This window comes from Triturus cristatus, chromosome 3_1 (assembly GCF_964204655.1).
Source record: "Triturus cristatus chromosome 3_1, aTriCri1.1, whole genome shotgun sequence".
In the NCBI taxonomy this organism is placed as follows: domain Eukaryota; kingdom Metazoa; phylum Chordata; class Amphibia; order Caudata; family Salamandridae; genus Triturus; species Triturus cristatus.
In genome coordinates, this window is record NC_140583.1 from 7,344,959 (window position 1) to 7,372,742 (window position 27,784).

The 27,784-nt window shown below is 49.7% G+C and overlaps 1 protein-coding gene across 1 annotated transcript in view; it reads right to left on the reverse strand.

Moving 5' to 3' along the window:
* The window catches only part of NUP160 (nucleoporin 160), a 521,427-nt gene that overhangs the window by 193,145 nt on the left and 300,498 nt on the right, over positions 1–27,784 (reverse strand). The window contains exons 20-25 of the mRNA XM_085646519.1: positions 20,443–20,596; positions 20,237–20,306; positions 14,134–14,232; positions 5,981–6,100; positions 2,820–2,918; positions 2,411–2,505 (exon numbers count right to left, since the gene is read on the reverse strand). Coding sequence (XP_085502645.1) covers positions 2,411–2,505; positions 2,820–2,918; positions 5,981–6,100; positions 14,134–14,232; positions 20,237–20,306; positions 20,443–20,596 — 637 coding nt within the window. The remainder of the gene's footprint in view (positions 1–2,410; positions 2,506–2,819; positions 2,919–5,980; positions 6,101–14,133; positions 14,233–20,236; positions 20,307–20,442; positions 20,597–27,784) is intronic.

The window sequence follows — 27,784 nt, forward strand, 5'->3', positions numbered from 1 at the left end:
TGTGTAAGGGTACAGGGCCTCTGAGGGTGGCACAATGAGTGCTGCAGCCCTTAGGGGCCTTCCCTGGTCACAAGGCCCTGGGTACGTAGGGTACCATTTACCAGGGGCTGACACGTGGCCAGGGTTTGCCAATTTGTGTTTGTGTTTTTAGTGACAGAACATAGGCCCTGGGCACCCGATTGGCTGGAGTCCAGGGTACACTCAGTCAAAGTACATTCAGCAATTCAGCAAAAAGTGGAGGCATACCATGCAAGAAAGATGGAACTTTCTCACAGTGATGCAATAAATGTCTTACATTTCTCGGTTTTGGGCCTAAAGCTGCTTGACCACACTGCCGCTAATCGAACGCTGTGGGTTTTACATTTAGCCCTGGACACTTTTGGGGAACCCCTGGACTCTGTGCCCGGTGTTACCAACTAGTGGCAATATCGCATACAGAGCCGGCTTACTACAGGGACCCTCTTTGGTACCCATGCCCAGGGTACCCTTTACTAGGGACTTACAAAGGTACTCAAGGTCTAGCCAATTAGGGAACACTTGAGCAGTTACCTTGTTTTAGGGAAAGAGCACTGGCGACATGGTTAGCAGGAACCTAATGCACTTCAGTCAAAATAACATCATATACTAGGCAGAAAGTAGGGCTGATCATGTCAAAAAGGGGCACTTCCCTAGACAGAGTGCCGCAAATTCTAGCCACAATACGATAATGTTGAGGACGGGTGAGTGCAATAAGATGTTCATTTAAGAATTTTATCAAAAACACCTCTCGGCCACTGTAATAGGTCGGGAGATTAGTGGGTCCAATTGATTGAAACATGTTCCTCAATCCCGCGCCTGTATTCCTGTGTCTTTAGGTTTTACAGATCCACAGAGGGACCAGCAGGGTACTCCAATCCACCCGATGGCATGGTTAGAAGAGATCACTGCTATTATATTACCCGGACGATCTTTTTAAGTTTTCTTAAACATACCAGTGGTACTCGCTGAATAAGGGACTGTCTCTAGTATACCCCTAGGTACGTTTTATATAAGATTCTGACCCCTCACCACAAATATCAGGATACAATGTAATTGTCCTGAATATAGATTTAGAAGAACTCCCAGGGATAGACTAGATTCCCTCGTTTGAGTCCGCCGGGGTAGTATCATCCGTACGCCGGTGTGAGAGGTAGTTAAATGATGAAGCATGCCTCGATAAGTTGAGGGGGAGATGACCTCTAAAAAAATCTTTTGATGCGCCACTACTAGAACAAGTCTATAAACAGGTTTGACTTCGATACCCTCAAGAATGTTTGTGTGCTGTGCTCGCACACACTACCACTAATAAAGCATCTTGGGTTTGCATTTAGCCCTGTACACTTCTGGTGGAATCTCTGCTAGGTATAACCACCAAGTGGTATACCATATACAGAGCCAGCTTCCTACACCAGTCCTGGCATCTGGCGTCCAAGCTCACATCTCAGACTCTTCTACCTGGAGTCAAGGAACGCCAGTGCAGTCCTGGCATCTGGAGTCCAAGCTCACCTCTCCAATCCTTCTACCTGGAGTCAAGGAACGCCAGTGCTGTCCTGGCATCTGGAGTCCAAGCTCACCGCTCCAATCCTACCTGAAGTCAAGGCACACCAGTGCAGTCCTGGCATCTGGAGTCCAAGCTCACTGCTTCAATCCTTCTACCCGGAGTCAAGGAACGCCAGTGCAGTCCTGGCATCTGGAGTCCAATCTCAGTGCTCCAATCCTTCTACCATGAGTCAAGGCACGCCAGTGCAGTCCTGGCAACTGGAGTTCAAGCTCACCTCTCCAATCCTTCTACCCGGAGTCAAGGAACGCCAGTGCAGTCCTAGCATCTGGAGTCAAAGCTCACTGCTTCAATCCTTCTACCTGGAGTCAAGGAACGCCAGTGCAGTCCTGGCATCTGGAGTCCAAGCTCACCGCTCCAATCCTACCTGAAGTCAAGGCACACCAGTGCAGTCCTGGCATCTGGAGTCAAAGCTCACCTCTCCAATCCTCCTACTGGAAGTCAAGGAGCGCCAATGAGGTCCTGGCATCTGGGATCCAAGTTCACCGAGCCAATCCTTCTACCAGGAGTCAAGACACCAGTGCAGTCCTGGCACCCAGTAACCCAAGCCACATGAGAAAATGGGCTGTTTGACCTCGGATACTGAGAGGAGATTTCTGGGTAAAATCATAATCGATGCTCTTCTCCTCGCACCCCATAGGTTGTGATGCATACTCCCGGTTACCTGCTCACTGCCATAGGGAATCAACCAGGGTTACTAGAGCTGGCCAAAGGAAGACTAATAAAGAAATACTCAATACTTGTGTCAATGCAAAGACAAGCATGGACTCCAGTAACACAATGAAGAGCTTGCATGCCAGTCAGAGCTGCCCCATGGTTCGCGCTCATGCTCACCGGCCGGGATCTGGAATCTGTGTCAAGGCCTCGTATGCTCGGTTGTTGTCGCCCAAATCCAGGTGCCGTAAGAAAATGCGCATCCGTAGTGCCGCCTGTGAAGAACAGAAGAATTACAGCTTTATTACAAACCAGGCCAAACCGAGGCACATTAATCCCAATACAAGTATCTGGACATCAGCCAACAGAGTCCTCCCGCTCCATAGCCATCAACTCCGCTCTGGAGGGTAACCAGCCTCTTCTGCCTGACCTTCAACTAACCTCTGCCAAACCACCACCAGTAGTTCTTGCTAGGCCTGTCACCATTTTCCTAGTTGATCTACCGTTCACCCTGCTTTATTGTTCACCTGATCGACGGCGTGACCAACTACCAACCCCACCCAGCAGCCTTGTGCAGGCTACCACCCACCTGGTTCCGCCAGTCATCTGCTGTCGCCACAGTTATTGCTACAGTTGCTAAGTTAATGACCAACTCAGACAGGTTCACCTCCTCCAGCATCCGTATGACCTACAGAAAGACACAAGAAACCAGAGTAAACACACAAAGGGATGGCATCACAGGGCCATAGAGATCCAACGACATCCTGGCACACTGATATTTTGAAAGAGACACAAACAGGCAGCGCAGCCACTGTGCCAAACCTGCCAACAGACCGCCCTGTAAATGGGAGGGCCAATAGCCAGCCCTCTTCCAGCTGATAAAGAGATACAGTTTGACATGGCCTGGAAAGGAGGGGGGGGGGGGGGGGGGTGAAGAGGGAGAGAGACACACACAAACATCTCCCTCCCACATCGCCAATGGGGGTGTGGTGATGACGGAGGGTGTTTAAGTGTGCGCTACCAGCAGCGCATTTCAATCCTAGCCCACTGTAGAAGATGAGACCCATCCATACAACAAAATGGAAAAGGGTTTATTCAAGGGTTTTCAATCTCAACTTGTATTTCGCTTATCCTGTTTCTTCTTGCATTGGATGCTGTTGGAACAAAACCTTTTCCTGTTTAGCCGCTAACTTTTATACCAGCAGCCGGCACGGTTTCATTGCAATCTACAAAGACCCGACCAGAGAGCAGCGGAGAAAGGCAAAGTGTACTACGTTGGTAAATGGAATGCTTTGCAAACCCCTCGGTGATTTCACTATAGCAGAAAGTTAAACATTTAAACTTCCAGAGAACATACATAGTAAGTTACCTGGAATGCTCTGGAGCGCATGAATCTCTGCCCAGGGTTCCTCATGTGGTGGGCCTCTGGATACTTCAGATTGTGTGCGCTCGGCGCACACAGCAATTGAGAGCGCACACTGAGTAGAAATGAATAAAGACCCGGAGCTGTGCTGGAAGGGCACAACCTTGTTCTCCACTACCCTACTCTAGAGGGGCTGTCGACGATCGACAAACAAGGTACTTACCTTCAGGAACGCCTTCTCTGGTACAGAGTAACTGCAGATTCCAAACCTCTGACGTCAGACTGGATCCAGAACATCTTGAGCAGTACCTCTGCACACTGGTAGGCCATCCATGCCAGATGTGAAGTGCACAGTGCCTATATAGGCTCCACCCCAGCGTGATGACATCAGTTTGTTGCAGGATATATTCCGCACCCACAGAGAAAGCAATGGCAGAATGGTTGTGACCAGTGCGCTGAATCTGAGAAAGACCTTCTGGAAGAAGGATTCCCGTTCGCAGAGCCAGAAGGGAGGGTGGGGAAGGAATCTGCAGTAGGAGTCTCTCCCAGAAAAGGCATTACCGAAGGCAACTACCTTGTTCTTCTTGAAGAGACTTCTAATCCCAGATTCCTTGCGTTAGAAAAGATACCATAGCAATAACCTCCCGAGGAGGGACTCCGTAGAAGTTGCAGCTTTGGCTCTGCTGGAGGGAGCCCTTAAGCTTTACGGAGGCCGTTTTTTCGCCAATGCGCAGCAGATTTTAATGCAGAGAACAATCCTTCGGGAGGTGGTCCTCTTCTTCAATGCCTTGCCATTCCTTGCTCCAGTGATTCGAACGAAAATCTCATTCTCCAGTCGATTTAAGAGGGCGGAGGACTAGGGTAGGGTGGAGACAAGTGCCTAATTTCACCAATGGTTTTGGTGCTCAGCACTGGCACTTTAGCCAGTCTATCACATGGTGGTGCTGTTTCTATAATCTTGAGATGAGCACAACAGATGTTTTAATAATGCAATATAGATTCTATTTTTTAAATACTTGTCACCCACACATTCTTATAGAGTTGGGTGGCCTGAAATAGTTATGTAGAAGTGCGATGGGTAGTAGTTGGGTTGGTACGATCATTGGCAGCGTTGACAGAGGCCATGAGTGGTGCAAGCTGCAATGGCTGCCTCAGCAGGGCCCTAGCGCCCACTCTTTTTAAACAAATTAAGCACTGGCCAGGCCCCGTTCTTTTTCAGCACCAGAAAGTAGCGGAAGTAGCAACCCTGGCCAACTTATGGCGCCGGCACCCTCACAATGACTTCTTTGGCCAAAAGAGCCTGGACGGTCTGACCTACCAAGGACAGATGGTCTGCACGACACCCGTTGTACGGACAGTGGCGTGGGTGGTGAGGGCGTCCAGGAATGAAGAGGGTAGCCCAAATGAATAATTCTGGCCCCAACTGGATGAAGAAGTCAGTTTGTTAACTGTCTCCATGGAAGGTTGAAAATCCGGTATCTGAGTGCTTCGGCTCCAGCTCAGCTTAGCTGAGAATAGAATGAGGAGCACACCATGAGAGGAGGGCACATGAGGTTTGCACAAGCTACGAGGCGCCTTGAGTGCCTCACGCGTGAGTAGTGCGCTCCACAAAACCCTTATTGATTGATTGAGCGGCAGCTGTGATGGTCTCTCAAAGATTTGGGAACATCAGTTAGGAGTTAAAGCCTACCGCAAACTGAGTGGCTTAACTTACTGAGTTGGCTGACTTAAAACCAAGAAAACATTTTTATTTTTAAGACAGTCCCTGCCGGCTAGGGAGCTACATAGACAGACCGTAGTCAAAGCCAGTTCGTAGGGCCCCCTTAAATCGGAATACCACATTAGAGCATTACCATTCAGACTCTTATGAATACCAATTTAGCAATTCGTGTCATGGCCTCTTTCTGCTTAGTATTTGGCGTTTATTTAGATAATCTCTGGATTTATGAAAGGTTATCTGTGTGCCGCAGAGATCAGAGTCATCAGCCCACACCACCTCTCTGAATAAGTCTGGCGGCGCTGGCTGGGGCAGCTGCTGTAACCCCAAGACAGGCGGAGGTCAACGCGCTCCTTGATGATGCATGCATGCATGCATGCATGTGTTATTAAAAGGTGAACCTAATTATCAGGGAATGAAGCAGTGTATGTTATGAGGACGTTGGGAGACGAAAAAAGACCATGCACATCCAGAAGGGGTTGACATCCTACATAATTACAACACATGTATTGCAAACGCATAGCATCGATGTACGCTTCTAGGCCCCGGGAGACAGAGTTGCTCACAATCACCCTGCAGTCAAGTGCTGATGATGGGACTTGAACACTAGTCCCAAGCTTGGTCATCACTAAACCCTCTCCTCCTGCAGCTACACGGAACGTCGCGGTACCTTGAGGTAGTACTGGAGCTGTGGCGTTGCCTCGGCTTCAAGGTCATCTACTCGGATCAGCCTCTGTAGAAAATCTTCCCGTGTCACTTCTAAAGCTGCCTCGCAGAAACAGTCTAGTGCCTGGAAGCAGAAGGAGAGAATACAATGAGGTTGTTCAGGCAACCAAAGTCTGTTAACAGAGCAACAAAGAGTTAGGCAGTCAGTGTTTTTTGAGCAGGGCTTGCGGAGTGAGAGGAGGAAGACACCAGAAGGTTAAGCAGTTGGAAGTGTGGAGGAGATTTACAAGAAGAACCAGTCAAGGCAAATAGGTCATAGGACCATGGATGAGAACAGTAGAACCTACAGATCTCAAGGCCTCCCACCCCATATATCAAGAGTGCTCAAGGAGAAGCCCATGGAGCAACAGTCCCTCCAGCATCCCAGGGATCTAAAACAACAACGGTCCCTCCAGCATCCCAGGGATCTAAAGGAGCAACCGCCCCTCCAGCATCCAAGTGATCTAAAGGAGCAACAGTCCCTCCAGCATCCAAGCGATCTAAAGGAGCAACAGTCCCTCCAGCATCCAAGTGATCTAAAGGAGCAACAGTCCCTCCAGCATCCAAGCGATCAAAAGGAGCAACAATCCCTCCAGCATCCAAGTGATCTAAAGGAGCAACAGTCCCTCCAGCATCCAAGTGATCTAAAGGAGCAACCGCCCCTACAGCATCCCAGGGATCTAAAACAACAACGGTCCCTCCAGCATCCCAGGGATCTAAAGGAGCAACCGCCCCTCCAGCATCCAAGTGATCTAAAGGAGCAACAGTCCCTCCAGCATCCAAGCGATCTAAAGGAGCAACAGTCCCTCCAGCATCCAAGTGATCTAAAGGAGCAACAGTCCCTCCAGCATCCAAGCGATCAAAAGGAGCAACAGTCCCTCCAGCATCCAAGTGATCTAAAGGAGCAACAGTCCCTCCAGCATCCAAGTGATCTAAAGGAGCAACCGCCCCTACAGCATCCCAGGGATCTAAAGGAGCAACTGTCCCTCCAGCATCCCAGGGATCTAAAGGAGCAACCGCCCCTCCAGCATCCAAGTGATCTAAAGGAGCAACAGTCCCTCCAGCATCGCAGGGATCTAAAACAACAACGGTCCCTCCAGCATCCCAGGGATCTAAAGGAGCAACAGTCCCTCCAGCATCCCGGGGATCTAAAAGAGCAACCGGCCCTCCAGCATCCAAGCGATCTAAAGGAGCAACAGTCCCTCCAGCATCCCAGGGATCTAAAGGAGCAACCTCCCCTCCAGCATCCAAGTGATCTAAAGGAGCAACAGTCCCTCCAGCATCCAAGTGATCTAAAGGAGCAACAGTCCCTCCAGCATCCCAGGGATCTAAAGGAGCAACCGCCCCTCCAGCATCCAAGTGATCTAAAGGAGCAACAGTCCCTCCAGCATCTAAGTGATCTAAAAGAGCAACCGCCCCTCCAGCATCCCAGGGATCTAAAAGAGCAACAGTCCCTCCAGCATCCCAGGGATCTAAAGGAGCAACCGCCCCTCCAGCATCCAAGTGATCTAAAGGAGCAACAGTCCCTCCAGCATCCAAGTGATCTAAAGGAGCAACCGCCCCTCCAGCATCCAAGTGATCTAAAGGAGCAACAGTCCCTCCAGCATCCAAGTGATCTAAAGGAGCAACCGCCCCTCCAGCATCCAAGTGATCTAAAGGAGCAACAGTCCCTCCAGCATCCAAGTGATCTAAAGGAGCACCTGTCCCTCCAGCATCCCAGGGATCTAAAGGAGCAACCGCCCCTCCAGCATCCCAGTGATCTAAAGGAGCAACCGCCCCTCCAGCATCCCAGGGATCTAAAAGAATGGTCCCTCCAGCATCCCAGGGATCTAAAGGAGCAACCGGCCCTAAAGCAACCAAGTGACCTAAAGAGAACTAGGACGGCGTGTTAACACACAAAGGGAAACACTAGGATGAAATCAGTTCTCTGACAAGAGTGCTGCAGACCAGCATTATATTTCTCCAGTGTTTTAGACTTTGCATTTCTCTCAAAAGATGAAATTAAAGAAAGAATACAGGCTGGTCTGTTATGGAATTACACTACGACATGGAGTGGAAGGTCGGACTGTCTCCCTCGGCCTCAAACATTGGCAGCTCTAATGTTACAACGAATAGGAGTGTGTGTGTGTGTGTGTGTGTGTGTGTGTGTGTATGTTTGAAATCCAGTACAGGTCAGAAATTGTGTGTGGGGGGGAGGCTTGGAATACAAGTACAGGTCAGGGATTGAGTGTGTGTATGTGTGGGGAATGAATGCGTTACTTACCTGTAACTGCAGTTATCCAGTATTGGTATCTTTCATAGATTCACATGCCTGAATCTGGAGAGAGAGGCATTTCGTAAAAATGCGTGGAGCCAACTTTAGTCCGAAGGGCAGGACTCGGAATTGGTAATGTCTGCCTGCCACGGAGAACCTCAGGAATTTCTTGTGGTTTCTGTGGATAGGGATACGGAAATGGGCATCTTGAAGATCCAAAGACACCATGTAGTCGTTTGCATTGAGAAGTTGCAGCAATTCTTGGATGGTAACCATGCGAAACGACTGTTTCTTTAAATATTTGTTGAGACTTCTCAAGTCCAGGATTGGTCTCCATTTCTTCTTTTTGCGCACCAGGAAAAAAACGGGAGTAAAACCCTTTCCCCCTTTGACGAAGAGGAACCCTTTCTATAGCTCCCTTCTGGAGCATGAATGAAAGTTGCAGGAGTAACAGGCATAGATTTTTGTGAAGCATAGGTCGAGGAGGGATCTGGGGAGGTGTGTGAATGAACTCCAGCGAATGTCCAAACTATCATTTGAAGAACCCAGCGGTCCGTTATTTGTTTCCAATTGCTTAAGAAATGGGAAATCCTTCCTCCAACTTTGAAGGGTGGAGAGGAGATGGAGACGGGCGGTAGAGAAAAGTCATAGCCGCCGAGCAGCGTCCTCCTGTCGTCCTCCTTTTCCTCGAAAGGAGGTTTTAGTGTAAGAGGATTGCTGTTGACGTTGTTGGAACTGTGGCCGATATTGTTGGTTGGAGGAGGAATAGGAAGACCGATAGTGTTGGTAGCTTCCTCTGGTGGAAGATTGACCTCTTCCCCATGAGCCACGAAAAGTTTTTCTTTTAAAATGAAGGGTACCCAAAGCCCTAGCCGTGTCTGTATCCTTTTTTATACCCTGAAGAGCCTAATCAATATGCGGGCCAAAGAGAAGCTGACCATCGTAGGGCATGTCCAGAACTTTTGTCTGGACCTTCGGCCGGAATGAAGTTGCCTTCAGCCAACCCTAGCGCCGTAGTACAGCAGCGCCAGCTAGTTGACGAAAACCAGTAAAGGCGATATCCATCGCACAATCAATTTCGGAAGCCGAACGTTCGCCGTCCAGCAAGATTTTTTTGCTTCTTCCCTCGAGTCGTCCGGCAAGGCTCCCAAGTATGGAGCAATGTCCGCCCACATCTGCCTGTTATAGCGCCCTAATAACGCTAAGGAATGTGACGCACACACTGTCAATGCAGACTTGGAAGAAAAACGTTTTCCAATGTTGTCAAGTCGTCTGCCTTCTTTGTCAGGAGGAGCGGACAGTGGGGCAGAAGGGTTTCTAGATTCTCTGAGCAGCCTGAGTGATGAGGGAATCAGGCTTCAGATGTCCGATAAGGCAGGCTCGAGCAGTGTCCGGAGCTCTGTATTTTTTGTCTAGTCGAGGTAACACTGGGGGAATCGAATATAGATTGTGCATTATTTTTACACCCTGATCCCAGATGTAGCCTATAATACGGACTGATTGTACAGACCTTTTGAAAGGTTCTTTAAAGTCATAAAGGAAACAATCCTGTTGGTGAGAAGGCATAGGGATCTGGAAACGCTGTGCGGCTCTTTCCAAGACATTATGAAAACCCACGATATCCTCAGGAGGCGAATCAGCTTGAGTAGGCACTGGGGACGCTGGACAAGGGATAACAATCATCCCACTCATCATGAGTCGATTGAGAATCATGGAGTTCTCCCTCCTCTTGTTGCTAGTCATCCTCATCATCTGTGGATGTTGGAGGCGGTAGCATGACAGGCACAGACTGTGGAGGAAGAGGTGGAGGCTGTAGCCTTGACGACAGAGACAACCGGAGCAGGAGACTTAGCAGAAGTAGGAAATCTCTGCTTGTAGTCAGCAACCAGAAATTGGAGGTCAGAAACCAAAGACGCCGGTAGACAAACCATGGGAGGTTGGGGAGGATTGCAGTCAGGATAATATGGCTGGTCTTCTGGTTCTTGTTCGTCATAGTCCGAACTCTTGTTATTTGACATGGAGTTCGGAAGGACTTGTGGCATCTCCGAACATACCACCATAGTCTGAATCTTCCTCCTCTTCCAAAAGGTGAGTCTGAGGTAACTGCTGAACCCTGCTAGGAGAAGTCAGGGCAGGTGTCAACGTGCGTTTCGTGATTTTGAGGTGGACATACACACTCTCCACTTTGGACTCTGGTGTCGTCGATGAGCCCGTCGTCGGTGTAGTTGTCGACGGTGAAGCACCAACTGGCAAAATGGAAGGAAACGTCGCCGGAGCCCTCGTCGACAGTGTCGCCGGAGCCCTCGTCGACAGTGTCGCCGGAGCCCTCGTCGACAGTGTCGCCGGAGCCCTCGTCGACAGTGTCGCCGGAGCCCTCGTCGACAGTGTCGTCGGAGCCCTCGTCGACAGTGTCGTCGTCGACGGAGCCCTCGTCGACAGTGTCGTCGTCGTCGACAGAGTCGTCTTCGTCGTCGGCGATCGTAGCATCGACGCTGGCTTGGACGTCGACGATTATTTTTTAATTTTAATCGTCAACGATACAGATTTAGCAGCCGTCGACGATGAAGTAGTCGTCGTCGACGTGGACGAGGCGGAAGATGCCAAAGAGGTGGAGACGGTCGTCGCCGACGAAGTAATCCCCACAGCTGTAGACTGGGATTTTCTCACCGTCGACGAAGCAGTCATTGACTAGGTGGAACCAGGCTTTTTAAAGGTGTGTGGAACCTCCTGTGGAGAAACATTTGTTGGGAAAGCCTTAAGGGAAGACTTTATGTGACCCTACTTTTGAGGGGGCTGCGACGAAGGTCCTGGAGAAGCAACTCTGGGCCTTTTGTGAGAGGATTTTGAAGATGTAGAGCAGCCTTCACTCTCCTCAGAAGACAGGACATGGTCTTTATCTTTAAGCCTCTGCAGCCAAATTAGAAGCCGTCCCTCACGATCTTAAGGGTCTTTGAAGAAAAGGTATGACATACCTTACAGTCCTTTGAGGAGTGGTCCGGGTAAAGACAATAGAGGCAGTCTTTGTGTTGGTCATCAACATGAAGCCTCTTTTTACCACAGGAAGCACAGGGCCGAAAAAAGCCTTTCTTAGGAGTATCTGCCATGAAGATATTGAGAACTGTACACAGAAGGAATCCTGAAGACAAAAAAAAAAAAAAAAAATCACTGGAATTCCAGAAAACAAGGAAAACTGAGCAGAGTTCAGGGGAGACTCCCATAGCATGACTTGCGGTAGAAAATCTGAGGGACTAGAGCTCCTTCCAGGTGGGTTCGAGAGGGTGGTGATAGCTGATTGGCTCTGCTCTAGAGTTTGGTCCTTTTTTATTAAAAGGACATGGAGATGTTACTAATGTGAGGCCATTGGCCTATTACTACATATGCCTAATGGGACATTACTTTATTTATGTACTGGGGACTCCCATCCCGACGACTGGGAAGGATTCAGGCATGTGAATCTATGAAAGATACCCTAATACTGGATACGGTTTGAATACAGGTCAGAGATTGAGTGTGTATGCGTGGGGGAAGGTCTGAATACAAGCATAGGTCAGAGATTGTGTATGTGTGTGGGGGAAGGTTTGAATACAAGCACAGGTCAGAAATTGAGTGTGTATGTGTGTGGGGGAAGGTTTGAATACAAGTACAGGTCAGAGATTGAGTGTGTGTATGCGTGGGGGAAGGTTTGAATACAAGTATAGGTCAGAGATTGTGTGTGTGTGTGTGTGGGGGGAAGGTTTGAATACAAGCACAGGTCAGAAATTGAGTGTGTATGTGTGTGGGGGAAGGTTTTAATACAAGTACAGGTCAGTGATTGTGTGTATGTGGGGGTGGTTTGAACACAAGTACAGGTCAGAGATTGAGTCTGTGTATGCGTGTGGGGGGAAGGTTTGAATACAAGTACAGAGAGTGAGTCTGTGTGTGTATGTGTGGGGGAAGGTTTGAATACAAGTACAGGTTTCTGTGTGTGTGGGAGGGATTGCATGCGTACAGGTCAGAGAGAGAGAGTTCATCTATGTAAATTCATTGTGCCATATGTGGTGGTCGGGGGGGAGGAGGTTGAAAATGTGAATCTATGTAATGATTTTCTATGGTACTACTGCACAAGAAATCTATTAGCATAGCTTACAAGGAATATACAGCAAACACATTTTAAATTAAAGATAAATAAAAAACAGGGAAAACTGCAGAGCAGCAAACAGTCAGTTCAGATGGCCAACAGAGGAGGGTGGGTCCAGGGCGCAGACTGAAAGGGAAGTAGCTGTTACTTCTAATCAAGGATTTCCAGACTGAAAGGATTTCCATCTCGCTGCTTTGAAGGGGAGAGCGTTCCTCGTTCTGAAGCTACAGTGCGCCGGGGAGGTCTAGTCATGCGCCTTGGAAAGTTGATGTCTTGAGGTGAATGGCTTTGCAAGCAGGGCAAGTAACTAACATTTACCCACGCCTCAAGGGAAAGCCAATGTATGGTTTGAAATCTGGGTCGACAAATCAAATTCAGCAGTTAAACCAATAACAGCATTGGATGGAAAGAAAGAAAATGGAGACACACAGAGCTTAGAATAATGCAGGTAAAATACATACATTAAAATATTTGAGCTTCAAGAAGCGCGGTTTGAATTCCGTATTTTGGTTACTGCCGAGCACTGAATGAAACACTACGAGCTGAAATTGGTGTTTTTCAGAAGTGAAGATTACTGAACCTGAGATGTAAGGTAGACCTGTGTACAACATTAGTCATTCACAACATCTTTTCAATGCATTACTGAGTTACTAAAAAAAAAAAACACACTATAAACATCCTAGGTTTCTTTGTAAGAAACAAAGATTAACAGAGTTCTCAGCAGCACAGAGCAAGATAAACTTAGCAATGAGGTATTGACTGTATAGTGGAGGAAGATCAAACAGGGTGTCCTATCTTCTGCAACCACCAGACCACAATTAGGAGAGAAAAGTAATTCAGCTGTTGTTCATGATCTTGAAGCTCACACAAGAGGGAGTAACTTTGATACAACGAGATGGTCCATAGGATCGGCTTGTTATCTCCTAAACCAAAGACCACTAGAGACATGCTTACTGAAACATGACCAAGGGAATTACCAGACGTCTTGCATGTAGGCCACAGTAGATGTTTCTTTAAATGGAAAGCTATGGCAGGTATAAAAGTACAACTACATGGACCAGGAAGGCAGAAAGGATGGCGCAGTCCAACACGCTGATCCTGATAATCCTGAGGGTGCATACGGGGACAGAAACCTTCCTTGAGGCTTTATGTGAAAATCAAAACCACAGAAGGCCTAGTATAACAAGCATTGGAAAAGCCAGTAGGTCTTGCTTAATCTGGAGAAGCGTTTAGCTGAGCAACAATGTGGCATGTGTTGGCCCTGGCTGTCCAAAAGAAAATTCCATAATGGAGTTACATCTTAGGCTTTACCAGTAGGAAAGCGGAGAGTAGGGCCCCTTTGCTGCAGGGACAGCATTACCAACGTTATAAGGTGGAGTCCGGTTCTCTGAACGGAAGAGTGCATCTTCTGCACATCAATGTGTACAGATCTGCTTTAATGCATGTACATCGTTGACTGATATATGGTTGGTACTGAAAGGCAGAGTAATACGTGGGAGAGTTCAGAATGCTTGTAGCAGTGCCTTTTCACCACACTGTACAATAGCTTCCCTGCTCGGTCACAGCTACAGTTAAATGCCAAAGAAGCTAATCGTGACAATTCCAATTGTACCAAAGCAGTCTTGCAATATTTTGTACAGATAGTGCCACAGAGACAGCACAATTTCAGAGAAAACAGTGCTACAAAACTGCAGAACTCCAGAAGGTACAAATGTTCAAAGGCAGGTCTTGGAGCGTCTCTGCTTACCTTGTGTCCTTCTCCAGTGATGAGGTAACACTGCCCCATCACAAATCGGCACGAGCCCACATTTACCTGGCACCAGGACTGCACAAGGCGCACATATTCCTGTGATGAGAAATGAGATATGCTTAGAAATGGACGATATGTAGATTAAGACAGATCTTAAAAATCATCTAAAGGACCCGTGCTTCTTAGCACAACGTAAGGTTGTAGTTCATGCCAAAGATCCTTGCGTCGAAGACTTCACACACACTCCCACTTCTCATTACACAAAACGTCCATGCCTCACCTTTTCTTGTTCAGACACATTGCTTCTGGGTAATGCCTCCTGTTTGTCATGCTACAAACCTACGTGGCAGGAGCTCATGGTCCGTACACCAGAAAATGTCTGGGTCATACCAACTACTCACACAAGGCTTTTCATTGATGCTAACTCTTCCTCATTGCACAAAACTTTTCAGACAGACCCTCCAGGTCCTCGTGCCAGAAAACTCCTTGGTCAGACCTCCTGCTCTCTGAACCACAGGGCTTCTCGTCCAGGTCTCCTTGTTGTCATGGTGAAGAGCTTCTGGGCAAGGCCTTGTGCTCTTTATAACTAGAAGACGTAGAGACCAGCACTCCTGCTGTGGACCACACAAGACTTCTCACTAAAACCCCAGTCAGCAATGAAGTTAAACGCAATCATTTACAGCAGTCCAAGTGAAAGGTGGAAGCAATGTCCAAAATCCCCCCTCCCTGGTGATCAACCAGGAGAACCTGACCTGATCACACACCCCTTGGAAACGCCAAGAGAGGCTAACCTGCTCACACACTCCTTGTAAGCGACAAAAGAGCCTAACCTGATCACACACCCCTTGTAAACGACAAGAGAGCCTAACCTGATCACACACCCCTTGGAAACAACGACTGAGCCTAACCTGAACACACACCCCTTGGAAACAACGACAGAGCCTAACCTGAACACACACTGTAGGAGAGTAGGGTCTGCAATCCTATGATCACCCAGATTTTTTTGCTTTTGCTTCATTGGTTTACGACTTTCTCCGGCTGTGGGCCTGCCAATCAGACCCCCAGCCTAGCTGTTCTCTCTCGAAATTAACACACATGTACGTTAGGTGCATCCACTAATTGGAACTGGGCCGCCTTGTCAGTCCCTGTCTCAGCATACCACAGGTATCCAGGGCATCGGTGTACCCAGGGCCTACCAAGGGCTGCAGCATGTATTATGCCACCCCTGGAATGGCCGCCCAAATCTGACACAACTGGCTGCACGACAGCTGGGGCCACGCGGTGTAATCACCCGTTGCTGTAGGTGTAGTATTCCTACACCTAACCCTAAAATGGACACATGGATTCCTATCAGTCACTCCTATGGCAGGCCTTATCAATCCTGAAGGCAGAGTGCGGGGAGTCATGTGGGATGGTGCTCTGGCGCGAGCCGAGCACGTCGACGGCTTGCGGAACCAAGTCCTAATAGCCGTTCCATGGTGACGCGGGCCAACTATTTGCTAACTTTGGCATCGCATCACCTACACATCTCGGGTAAGGTGTCATACGAATTGGAATACGAACCCCTCGCTAGTCCTGGCGACGGGGTTAGCATTCCCCCCTTCTAGAGGGGCACGACATGGAAGTAACCCTGAACCCCGGTTAAAGTTGACTCAAGCCTCAGCATCACAAAATGGATGCTGCCACCAGACACAAGTCTGACCTCCTGCTGCTGGGGGACCTTCCAGCGAAGGGAGTTTGGACAAAGGGTTTCCTGTCGAGGGCGGTGTTAGCACCGTCCCAGACAGGGTTTGTGTATCCCAGGTAGGCAGGGCTGAAAGGAAGGTGATTGCCAGTGGCACCCCCGGTGCTCACTGTGCATAGCCCGGCTCAAACCAGTTTCGGGGGCACACCAGCCCCTGAGCTGGCGCGAAGCCGGACAAAGGATAGGGGTGTAACAACCCCCCTCCTGGCTCCACCCATAGGTAGAACCTAGTCACGGGCCAACCCCTTTTTCTTAGAATAAAGGTAGGAGCGAGTCCCCTTCCCAAATTGGATAATCAGATAATCGGATACCTCCGAATCACGAACCACTTTCCACGAAAGGAACTCTTGACTATTTCTGAAGACTCTCCCTTGTGGCTAAGGAGTAGCCACCCTGCACCAGCAGGCACCAACTAAGCGCTTGCGGTTTGCTGTAAGTCTCTCCTACGGATCAAGACTGCCCAGCTCGACGAGACCCGAGTTCCCTGCCATCTCTGACCTTTTACCTCCCTCATCAGCTCAGCTGAGAGTCGTAGGTGTGACGAGACCTGCGGGACCGGCTATCTTCAGAACCTGCACGACGCTTATCTAGCACGCCCACCGAGGGACCCTCGAGTGAGTGCACCTAGGGTTTGAGAAGCCCTAAACCCTGAGCAGCTCCAGCATCGAAGTCTGTCTCCCCAGCATCCGCGAGATCTGCGTGGGGGGCCCTTCCGCTCCTTGCTGTTCACCGCGTTGTCCGACCACTTGCCGACCGGCTTGTGGCCCTCTTCACGACGCTCCAAGATTATTTTTCATCACTAGTCTGGTTGCTCCAGACTGGCACTTGCTCCCCTTCAACAGAGGAGTACCCCGGACCCTCCTGGTCCACTCCCGACGCCATCTTGACTCCCCCGCTTGGGTGGGCACTGCCAAGATCCGCTGCCCCTTCCTGGGCCCAGCATAATCGACAGCAGACACCTTCGTGGGACAGCTCGCCCTCCATCCTGGTCGCCGCCGCGCCTCCTGGTCCGAGGAACAGCCGAGTCCGACGTCACCCACTCACCTGGTCGGGGAGACTTCAGCCGGTACCCTCCTGGTACCCCCACGATCGCTGGCTAGCGGTTGAGAACTGAGTCCCCTCTGCTTTCAGGTTTTCCTTCATCACCGATCCAGGCTTGGATCGCTCTGAACATCGTCACTGGTCGCCTGCCAGCAACTTCTTCTTTCAGGCTCCTGAGACTACACGAGGACTCCCGACATCTTGACGAACTTCACGCAGCCGCAGCCTCCGGGCTAGGTAAATCGAGCATCTCGGTGCTCCTTCGCAGGTTCGCTCTACAAGTGTCCAGTTCCTCTTTCGTTTAGTCCCACTGATCGGAACACTCCGGAATCAGTACCTCCAGACTTTAACCATTCGCAGTCCACTGTTAGTGTAGATGGTTTCTCGTGCCCTCGGGCATTTGTGTAAATTGTGCAACTGAAGTATTTTCCTAAGAGTTTTGTAGTGTGCTTAGCTCCCTGACTCATAAAGAGCCAGGGTAGTCTTGTTATAAATAAATATCCTTTTATTTTCATAACAACTTGTGTGGTGTCCTTTCACTCGGTGTTCAAGGGGTATATGTGATGGTAAACAGCTGGCTTAACACGCCCTCTAGAGTTTAGCCTAAGACTGCTCGTATCCACGCTACTAGGATAGCTGGTCTAAAAGGTTGACTTACAACCAATCATCAATAAGGGTCGTTTGGAATGATACACAGTGATCACTAGAATAGTGAGCACTACATATCAGGCCAACTTCTCACACACACCCCTTGGAAATGACAGAGCCTAACCTGATCACACACCCCTTGGAAACGCCAAGAGAGGCTAACCTGCTCACACACTCCTTGTAAACGACGAGAGCCTAACCTGATCACACACCCCTTGGAAACGACCGAGCCTAACCTGATCACACACCCCTTGGAAACGACCGAGCCTAACCTGATCACACACCCCTTGGAAACGACCGAGCCTAACCTGATCACACACCCCTTGGAAACGACCGAGCCTAACCTGATCACACACCCCTTGGAAACGACCGAGCCTAACCTGATCACACACCCCTTGGAAACGACCAAGCCTAACCTCATCACACACCCCTTGGAAACGACCGAGCCTAACCTGATCACACACCCCTTGGAAACGACCGAGCCTAACCTGATCACACACCCCTTGTAAACGACAAAAGAGCCTAACCTGATCACACACCCCTTGGAAACAACAAGAGAGCCTAATTTGATCACACACCCCTTGGAAACGCCACGAGAGACTAACCTGAACACACACCCCTTGGAAACGACAGAGCCTAACCTGATCACACACCCCTTGGAAACGACGAGCCTAACCTCATCACACACCCCTTGGAAACGACAGAGCCTAACCTGATCACACACCCCTTGGAAACGCCAAGAGAGGCTAACCTGATCACACACCCCTTGGAAACGACAGAGCCTAACCTGATCACACACCCCTTGGAAACGACGAGCCTAACCTCATCACACACCCCTTGGAAACGACAGAGCCTAACCTGATCACACACCCCTTGGAAACGCCAAGAGAGGCTAACCTGATCACACACCCCTTGGAAACGCCAGAGCCTAACCTGATCACACACCCCTTGGAAACGACAGAGCCTAACCTGCTCACACACTCCTTGTAAGCGACAAAAGAGCCTAACCTGATCACACACCCCTTGTAAACGACAAGAGAGGCTAACCTTATCACACACCCCTTGGAAACAACGACAGAGCCTAACCTGATCACACACCCCTTGGAAATGACAGAGCCTAACCTTATCACAAACCCCTTGGAAACAACAAGAGAGCCTAACCTGATCACACACCCCTTGGAAACAACAAGAGAGCCTAACCTGAACACACACCCCTTGGAAACGCCAAGAGAGGCTAACCTGATCACACACCCCTTGGAAACGACAGAGCCGAACCTGATCACACACCCCTTAGAAACGACCGAGCCTAACCTGATCACACACCCCTTGGAAACGACAGAGCCTAACCTGATCACACACCCCTTGGAAACAACGACAGAGCCTAACCTGATCACACACCCCTTGGAAATGACAGAGCCTAACCTGATCACACACCCCTTGGAAACGCCCGAGCCTAACCTTATCACACACCCCTTGGAAACAACAAGAGAGCCTAACCTGAACACACACCCCTTGGAAACGACCGAGCCTAACCTGATCACACACCCCTTAGAAACGCCAAGAGAGGCTAACCTGATCACACACCCCTTAGAAACGCCAAGAGAGGCTAACCTGATCATACACCCCTTGGAAACAACAAGAGAGCCTAACCTGATCACACACCCCTTAGAAACGACCGAGCCTAACCTGATCACACACCCCTTAGAAACGCCAAGAGAGGCTAACCTGATCACACACCCCTTAGAAACGACCGAGCCTAACCTGATCACACACCCCTTAGAAACGCCAAGAGAGACTAACCTGATCACACACCCCTTGGAAACAACGACAGAGCCTAACCTGATCACACACCCCTTAGAAACGCCAAGAGAGCCGAACCTCATCACACACCCCTTGGAAACGACAGAGCCGAACCTCATCAGACACCCCTTGGAAACGCCAAGAGGCTAACCTGATCACACACCCCTTGGAAACGACAGAGCCGAACCTGATCACACACCCCTTGTAAACAACAGAGCCGAACCTCATCAGACACCCCTTGGAAACGACAGAGCCTAACCTGATCGCACACCCCTTGTAAACAACAGAGCCGAACCTCATCACACACCCCTTGGAAACGCCAAGAGAGGCTAACCTGATATCACACCCCTTGGAAACGACAGAGCCTAATTTGATCACACACCCCTTGGAAACTCCAAGAGAGGCTAACCTGATCACACACCCCTTGGAAACAACAAGAGAGCCTAACCTGATCACACACCCCTTGAAAACAACAGAGCCGAACCTCATCAGACACCCCTTGGAAACGCCAAGAGGCTAACCTGATCACACACCCCTTGGAAACGACAGAGCCTAACCTGATCGCACACCCCTTGTAAACAGAGCCGAACCTCATCACACACCCCTTGGAAACGACAGAGCCGAACCTCATCAGACACCCCTTGGAAACGCCAAGAGGCTAACCTGATCACACACCCCTTGGAAACGACAGAGCCTAACCTGATCACACACCCCTTGGAAACGACAGAGCCTAACCTGATCACACACCCCTTGGAAACAACGACAGAGCCTAACCTGATCACACACCCCTTGTAAACACCACGGCTAGATGTTTGATTGTCTAAACATTTTGATGTGTGCAGTAAAGAAGAGTAGAGTAGGACACACCTGCAGCTGTGTGTACTGACAGGAACCCATCAAACATTCTGCAAATAGGAAGCCGGGATTGCTGGGCCAGCTGTATCATTGCAGTTTAGGAAGAATATTGATATTGGAGACAGAAACAAGCCAATCAAAGTCTCACTTGCATTAACAAGACTTCCGGCTGGAAGGAAGCCAGCAAATCACCTCAGAGCCTCGCCATGAAAGGATACATTTGCTGCATGAGAAAGCTGGTGACTAAACTGATGACATGGGGCCAGTTCAGGGACACATTGGTAAGAGGGGTGCCAGGCTGAGAGAAGATGTGAGAAATGATGTGTTTTCTTGCTGTATCCTCGAAGAACAATTCCACCACCGTCTGTGGCCCTGAAAAAAGCAACAAAAAAAGGAAAGAGTCAATGTCTCATACAAAAAAAGCGCCCGTTATTCAAATCCATAAAACGAGTGTCCTAATCAGACAAAGAACAATACACAAAGGTGGGAAAGAGCGCTAGCTCTGAAGAAGCCTGACATTTCAATGCCAATGGAAAATTACAGTTCAGGACAGAAGAATAACCCAACCCCAAAAATCCACTACATTCTGCCAATCTTCTTATCTGCTGCAGTGCTGAAGAGCCCACCTTCCCCATCGCAATGAATGCGAGCAAGAGAAGAACCTTTACGCAGAGCAGTGACAATCACTAAACTCGCTCACCAGCCCTTCTGTGTCCTTCCCATGGAACACACGCAGGTCTAGGAGTCCGATCTGGCCCCTTTCGGAAGCTCATCCCAACAGCAATGCAAGTCTCAAGCGCTGTGAGAAAGTGGCTCTGTATATACTGTTCCCTAATGGGTACAGGGTGTACAGAGTCCACAGTCCCCCAGAGGCTGATAGAGGTCAAAGTTAGGTATGACCTTACTCTCAAAAGTGGTAGCTTGGTCGAGCAGTAAGGCAGTACCAGAGGACAGTGTAAAGCATTTATTGTACACACTCAGTCAGCAAATGGTTTCACACACTCAATAACTGAACTCTAGGCCAATGGTTTATACATATAAAATATATGCTTGTTTTATTTTTAGAACCACAAAGGGAATAAAAATATACTTTTCTCAGAATGAGAGATTGAATATAAATACTTTTGCAATAAGCAATGGATTTTTGTACACAGTCACAGTTGGTTGCAATAAACAATCCTATTTCCTAAACATAACAATGCATTGAGCTCAATGGTAAATTCAGGTTATCTTGTAATAAATTACTTTTCAGATTACTTTTGAAATTCCAGGTCTGGCTCCTAGATCCAGCTCTGGGTCAGTACTCAGAATCAAGTGATGAAAGTCGACTTAATAACTGTAATGATTATTAAATAATATTTAGCTATTTCAAAAGTTAGCACTTAGAAAATATTTCAAAGAAAACATTCCATGGATCTCTATGGCAAGAAATTCAAATTGCAGGTAGAGTACTTTATCGTTACTTTAGTAATCCAGGACTGGGTACCTAGACCCAGGACTGGGGTCCTTATCAGAAACAGGTAAGTAATTTCGTTTGCAGAAATGGTACGATTTTAAAAGAATATTTCAATTTTGCAAAAATAGACACTTAGAAGAAATTTCACAGAAAAGCAGACAATGGTTTCCTATGGAAGAAAAATGAGTTAGAGGTAAGTACAGTTGTGGACACTTTTCAGAGTCAGGGCTGGGCACCAAGATCCAGCACTGGGAGCTCACCTAAGAGCAGGTGAGTAAATTCGTTTTTGTCACTTGGCTGATTTTTAGTGAATATTTGCAGTTTTGAAAAGTTCACACTTAGAAGATTTTTCAAGTAAAAGCCAGTCAATGTTACCCTATGAGGAAAATGAAGTTAGCGGTTTAAGGGTAAGTACCCGACTGGCAGAGTAGAAATTCCGGGCATAGACTCAGGGGTCCCCCAGTGTCAGGTAGGTACAGTTGGTTCACCCTCAGCGGTTTCAGGACGGCCGGGTGCAGAGAGAGTTAGGCCCAATGTTATCCTATGAGGGGTAGGGGGGCCTTGGTTGGTGGCTGCTGTCTGGCAAGCCACGCGGCTGTGGGAGCTGGGCTCCTGGTCACTTACTCAGGGCAAGTGGGGACGTAGGTTAGTGTAGAGAGTGCACTGCCAGGGCCACTCGGGCGGCTGGGTGCAGGGTGCTTTTGAGCCTTCGGGCGCTCAATGGAAGTCAATGGGAATGTTCCGGTTTGGAAAAAGGCTGCAAGCTCGGGGACGAGGATGCTTCAGATGCCACCACCACTTCGAGAGGTAAGTTGGGTAGTTGTAGGTTAGGTGGGTACCCCGGGATTGGGCACAGGGGGGCGCCGGGTGCAGGGGTGCCTTTTGATGTCGGGAATCTTACCCTCTTGTTGATCGCGGTTGGGGTGGCACTCTGTTCTGAGGCTGCAGACTTCTTCCGGAATGTCGAGGGGGGTCCTTGGGTGCCGGACTCGGGGTCACAGTCGCCGTGGGGTCGTCCTCAGGGTCTTTGTTCACTCCGGCACTGGCCAGGCTTGGCTGGTGCAGAGTGTGCTGGGTTCGCGGTTACGGGCTGCTGCCAGGGGTTAGAGATAGGTTTCTGAGTAGAGCCTCTACTCATGGGAGTCCCAGGGGCTTTAGAGTTCAAAGGTAGCCAGGTCCTCCGGGGTTTTTGAGGTTGCTGGCCACAAGAGATGCCGCGCTGGAGCAGGTTCGAGGGTCGACAGGCCGGTAGGGCTGGGGCCAAAGCAGTTGGTGTCTTCCTCTTTTTAGCAGCTGCAGGGCAGGTCTTTGTTCTTCTTGCTCTTCTTGTAGTTTCGAATCTGGGATCTGGGGAAGGAAGGTTCAGGGGGCCCCTAAATACTAGATTTAGGGGCGTTACAGGTAGGTGAAGGCCAGGGACCAATGGGTCCTTGTCCTGGGGTGGGTACACCCCCTATCCTGCCTCTCTCCTGTGGGAGGGGGGCAGTAGCCTAATCCTGATAGGGTAGGGCCTCCCATCTTCAAGATGGCGAGAGCCCGGAGATGTGCTTCACCTCGCCTCCCCCACCTGAGGGGTGGGGTGGGCAGGCTGGCACATCCCCTGTCCTTGTATGGGGTTTCCGGCCAAGCTTCCTGCCAGAGTGGGGAGTTGCAGTGGTCTGGGGAAACTCCAACTGGCGGCATGCCTTTGAAGCTTCCCTTTGCTCATCCTGGGGGAGGAGATTTCTCACCTCACCCAGGATGTGCATTGTTGCAGGCCTGGGAGAGCAGGGGCTCTCCCACCCAGGGGTCCAGCAACGTGTCTGCTGTGTGGCAGCCTGGGCAGCCTCAGAGCAGACGTGGATTGTAGGTTAGCTGTAAGGGGGCATCTCTAAGATACCCTCTGGGGTGCTTAGTACATTAAATCCCACACTGGCATCAGTGTGGGTTTAATGTGCTGAGAAGTTTGATACCAAACTTCCCAGTCTTCAGTGTTGCCATTATGGTGCTGTGGAGTTCGTGTTTGACGAGCTCTCAGCACCATGTACTTGTAAAAGGCAGCACTGTACTTACAGTGCCCAGGAATGGACCTGGGTACTGTAGGGGCACAGGGCTCCTGCTCCTGTGCCCACACCATAGGCATAAGGCACCCAGCCAGAGGGGTGGCTGACATATGCCTTGGCAGTGTAGGTGATGGGCATGGCACACAGAGATGTGTGCCATGTCGACTCTTTGTTTTGTCCTGCACCCAGACACTCAGCCTGCAAAGGCAGTGTGTGTGTAAGGGTACAGGGCCTCTAAGGGTGGCACAATGAGTGCTGCAGCCCTTAGAGGCCTTCCCTGGTCACAAGGCCCTGGGTACCTAGGGTACCATTTACCAGGGGGTGACATGTGGCCAGGGTTTGCCAATTGGGAGTTTGTGTGTTTTAAGGAAGGAACATAGGCCCTGGGCACCTGATTGGCAGGAGCCCAGGGCACAACAAGGAAAAGTGCATCACCTATTAGGCAAAAAAAAGGGGGGGGGGGGGTCACTGCAACAGAAACCCACTTTCTCACAAGCGCCGCCTGCAGGGAAATACCTCTGAGCGCTATGTTTATGTCTTGAGCCACAGACTCGAGGGCCGTCTCAAATGGACAGTAATATCAGGGTCCATCATTGTGAGAAGCTGGGTTTCTGTTGCAGTAAACCCCCACCCCCCTCCTTGTTGACCATACTACTGAGGTACTTTTGACTTGATGTGCCCTGGGTCCCTGCCAATCAGGTTCCCAGGGCCTATGTTTTTTCTCCAAAACTGCACCCAAACCTGTGAGAAAGTGCCATCTTTCTTGCATGGTATGCCCCCACGTTTTGCTGAGTTGCTAAATGAACTTTGCCTGAGTGTGCCCTGGACTCCTGCCAATCAGGTGCCCAGGGCCTATGTTCCTTCCCTAAACAAAAACCTTTAAAAAGTTAAGGAATCTGCGACTAGACGTCCCTATCTGATTAGATCTAACGAAGGCTTTCACCACTGTTGAAAGAGACCTTGAACCACCTCCGAGTGAAGACGCCATTCGTAATCCATCATGCACCTGCGGCTGAATTCGTCCGTGTGAGAAAGTGCCATCTTTCTTGCGTGGTATGCCCCCACTTTTTGCTGAACTGCTGAATGTACTGTGACTGAGTGTGCCCTGGACTCCTGCCAATCAGGTGCCCAGGGCCAATGTTCCTTCCCTAAAACAAAACAAACCCAAATTGGCAAACCCTGGCCACATGTCAGCCCCTGGTAAATGGTACCCTAGGTACCCAGGACCTTGTGACCGGGGAAGGCCTCTAAGGGCTGCAGCACTCATTGTGCCACCCCTCTAGCTGGGTGCATTACGCCTATGGTGTGGGCACAGGAGCAGGAGCCCTGTGCCCCTACGGTACCCAGGTCCATTTCTGGGCCCTGTCAGTGCAGTGCTGCCATTTAAGAGTACATGGTGCTGAGAGCTCGTCAAACACGAACTCCACAGCACCATAATGGCAACACTGAAGGCTGAGAAGTTTGGTATCAAACTTCTCAGCACATTAAACCCACACTGATGCCAGTATGGGATTTAATGTACCAAGCACCACAGAGGGCATCTTAGAGATGCCCCCTGAAACCTAACCTACAATCCACGTCTGGTCTGAGAGGCGGGCTGCCACACAGCAGACATGTTGCTGGACCCCTGGGTGGGAGAGCCCCTGCTCTCCTGGGCCTGCAACAATGCACATACTGGGCGAGGTGCTAAATCTCCTCCCCCAGGATGGGCAGGGGGAAGCTTCAAAGGCATGCCGCCTCTGTGAGCTTCCCCAGGCCACTTGCAACCGCCACTCTGGTGGGAAGCTTGGCCGGAAACCCCAAATAAGGACAGGGGATGTGCCAGCCTGCCAACCCCACCCCTCAGGTGGGGGAGGCGAGGTGAAGCACATTCCCGGGCTCTCGCCATCTTGAAGATGGGAAGCCCTACCCAATCAAGACTAGGCTACTGCTCCCCTCCCACAGGAGAGAGGCAGGATAGGGGGTGTACCCACCCCAGGACAGGGACGCATTGGTCCCTGCCCTTCACCTACCTGTAACGCCCCTAAATCTAGTATTTAGGGGCACCCTGAACCTTCCTTCCCCAAGATTCCAGATTCTGAAATACAAAGAAGAGCAAGAAGAAAGAAGACCTGCCCTACAGCTGCTGAGAAGAGGAAGACACCAACTGCTTTGGCCCCAGCCCTACCGGCCTGTTGACCCTCGAACCTGCTCCTGCTACATCCGGCACCTCTTGTGGCCAGCAACCTCACAAACCCCGGAGGACCTGGCTACCTTTTGACTCTAAACCCCTGGGACTCCCATGAGTAGAGGCTCTACTCAAAATCAGCTTCTAATCCCTGGCATCAGCCCGGAACCGCGAACCCTGCACACTCTGCACCCGCCAAGCCTGGTCTATGCCGGAGTGAACAAAGACCAGGAGGTCGACCCCCCGGCGACTGTGACCCCGAGTCCGGCACCCAAGGACTTCCCTTGACGCTCCTGACGCCTGCAGCCTCAGAACCAGGTAGCCCCCCAACCTGCCATCAACAGAGGGCAAGATTTCCCGACACCAAAAGGCACCCCTGCACCCGGCGGCCTGCGGCCCCCTGTGCCCAACTCCGGGATACCTACCTATCCACCATCTACACAACTTACCTCTCGAAGTGGTGGTGGCACCTGAAGAATCCTCATCCCTGAGCTTGCAGTCTTTTTCCAAACCGGAGCTTTCCCATTGAAATCAATTGAGCGCCCGAGGGCTCAAAAGCACCCTGCACCCAGCTGCCCGAGTGGCCCTGGCAGTGTAACCTCTGCACTTATCTACCCCCATTTGCCCTGAGCAAGTGACCAGGAGCCCAGCTGCCACAGCCGCGTTGGTGGCCCTGAGCCTAACACCAGGAGCTTGGGTCCCACAACCCAGTGGCCTGCTTGCCAACAGCCACCAGTCGGAGGCCCCCATCCGTCATTTGAGAACATTGGGGCTCAGTACTCTGCACCCGGCCGCCCTAGTGCCGCTGAGGGTGTAACAAGTGCATCCTTGATCCTGGGGGAACCCTTGTTCCAACCCCAGAAGCTCAACTCCAAAGACCGATTAGATTACTTACCTGGTAACCATTAACTTCATTTCCGTCCATAGGAACCTATTAACTGTTTTTTTCTGTGAAAAATGTTCCAAGTGTGGAGTTGAGTTTTATGGAAACCTGACAAATAACAATTGTGCAAAACTGATTTTTCTTACTTTTTCTCTAGGAAATGTCCGAGAGTGATATCTAGGCATATGACACCGAGTAGAAAAAGCAATCTAAAAAGTAATCTCAAAAGTAACGTAAAAGTAACTTACCTGTAATTCTTATTGCAAAATCGATACTAAGTATATGTACAGCATTTCACAGTATTGCATCACCAGTAATTCAAACTGTAACCATTTCAAAGTACATTTACAACAGCATTTCAAACTGTATATTTACTGCAAAGTATTTATCAACTTACCTGTGCCAGGCTTGCTTGGTTCTAGGAAATTAAATAACTAAAAGAATATTTTTATACAAGAGCAATTGGCCTAGAGTTCAGTCGTTGAGTGTGTGAATTCATTTGCTGACTGAGTGGGTACAACAAATGCTTAACACTGTCCTCTGATGCAGCCTTACTGCTCGTCCACACTACCACAAATAGAGAGTTAGGTGCTATCTACTTTACCTCTGCCTACCTTTGGGCTTCCACTGGACTCTGTGCACACTATACCTCACTTTGGTATAGTATATACAGAGGAGGCTTCCTACACATATGCCCAGTCAAAGTACATCAGCAATTCAGCAAAAAGTGGGGCAACCATGCAGAGAGAGGGCACTTTCTCACACATGCTAAAAGGAACAACCCTGTGTGGGCCTTCTTGAAGTAAAGGCATTACTCAAACAGCCACAGACCTCCCTCCAGCGGAAGGAGTTCAGCGGGTGTATAGAAAGGCTGTGCTCATCTTTGAGAATGAAAGGGCTGGAAAAGGAAAGCAGGTAAAGACTCCTCGCCAAGGCTCACTGTCGCCATTTTTAAAAACTAGAAAAAGGAGGCTTGTGGAATTAATCTTGGGAAGGTACAGGTCAATGCATT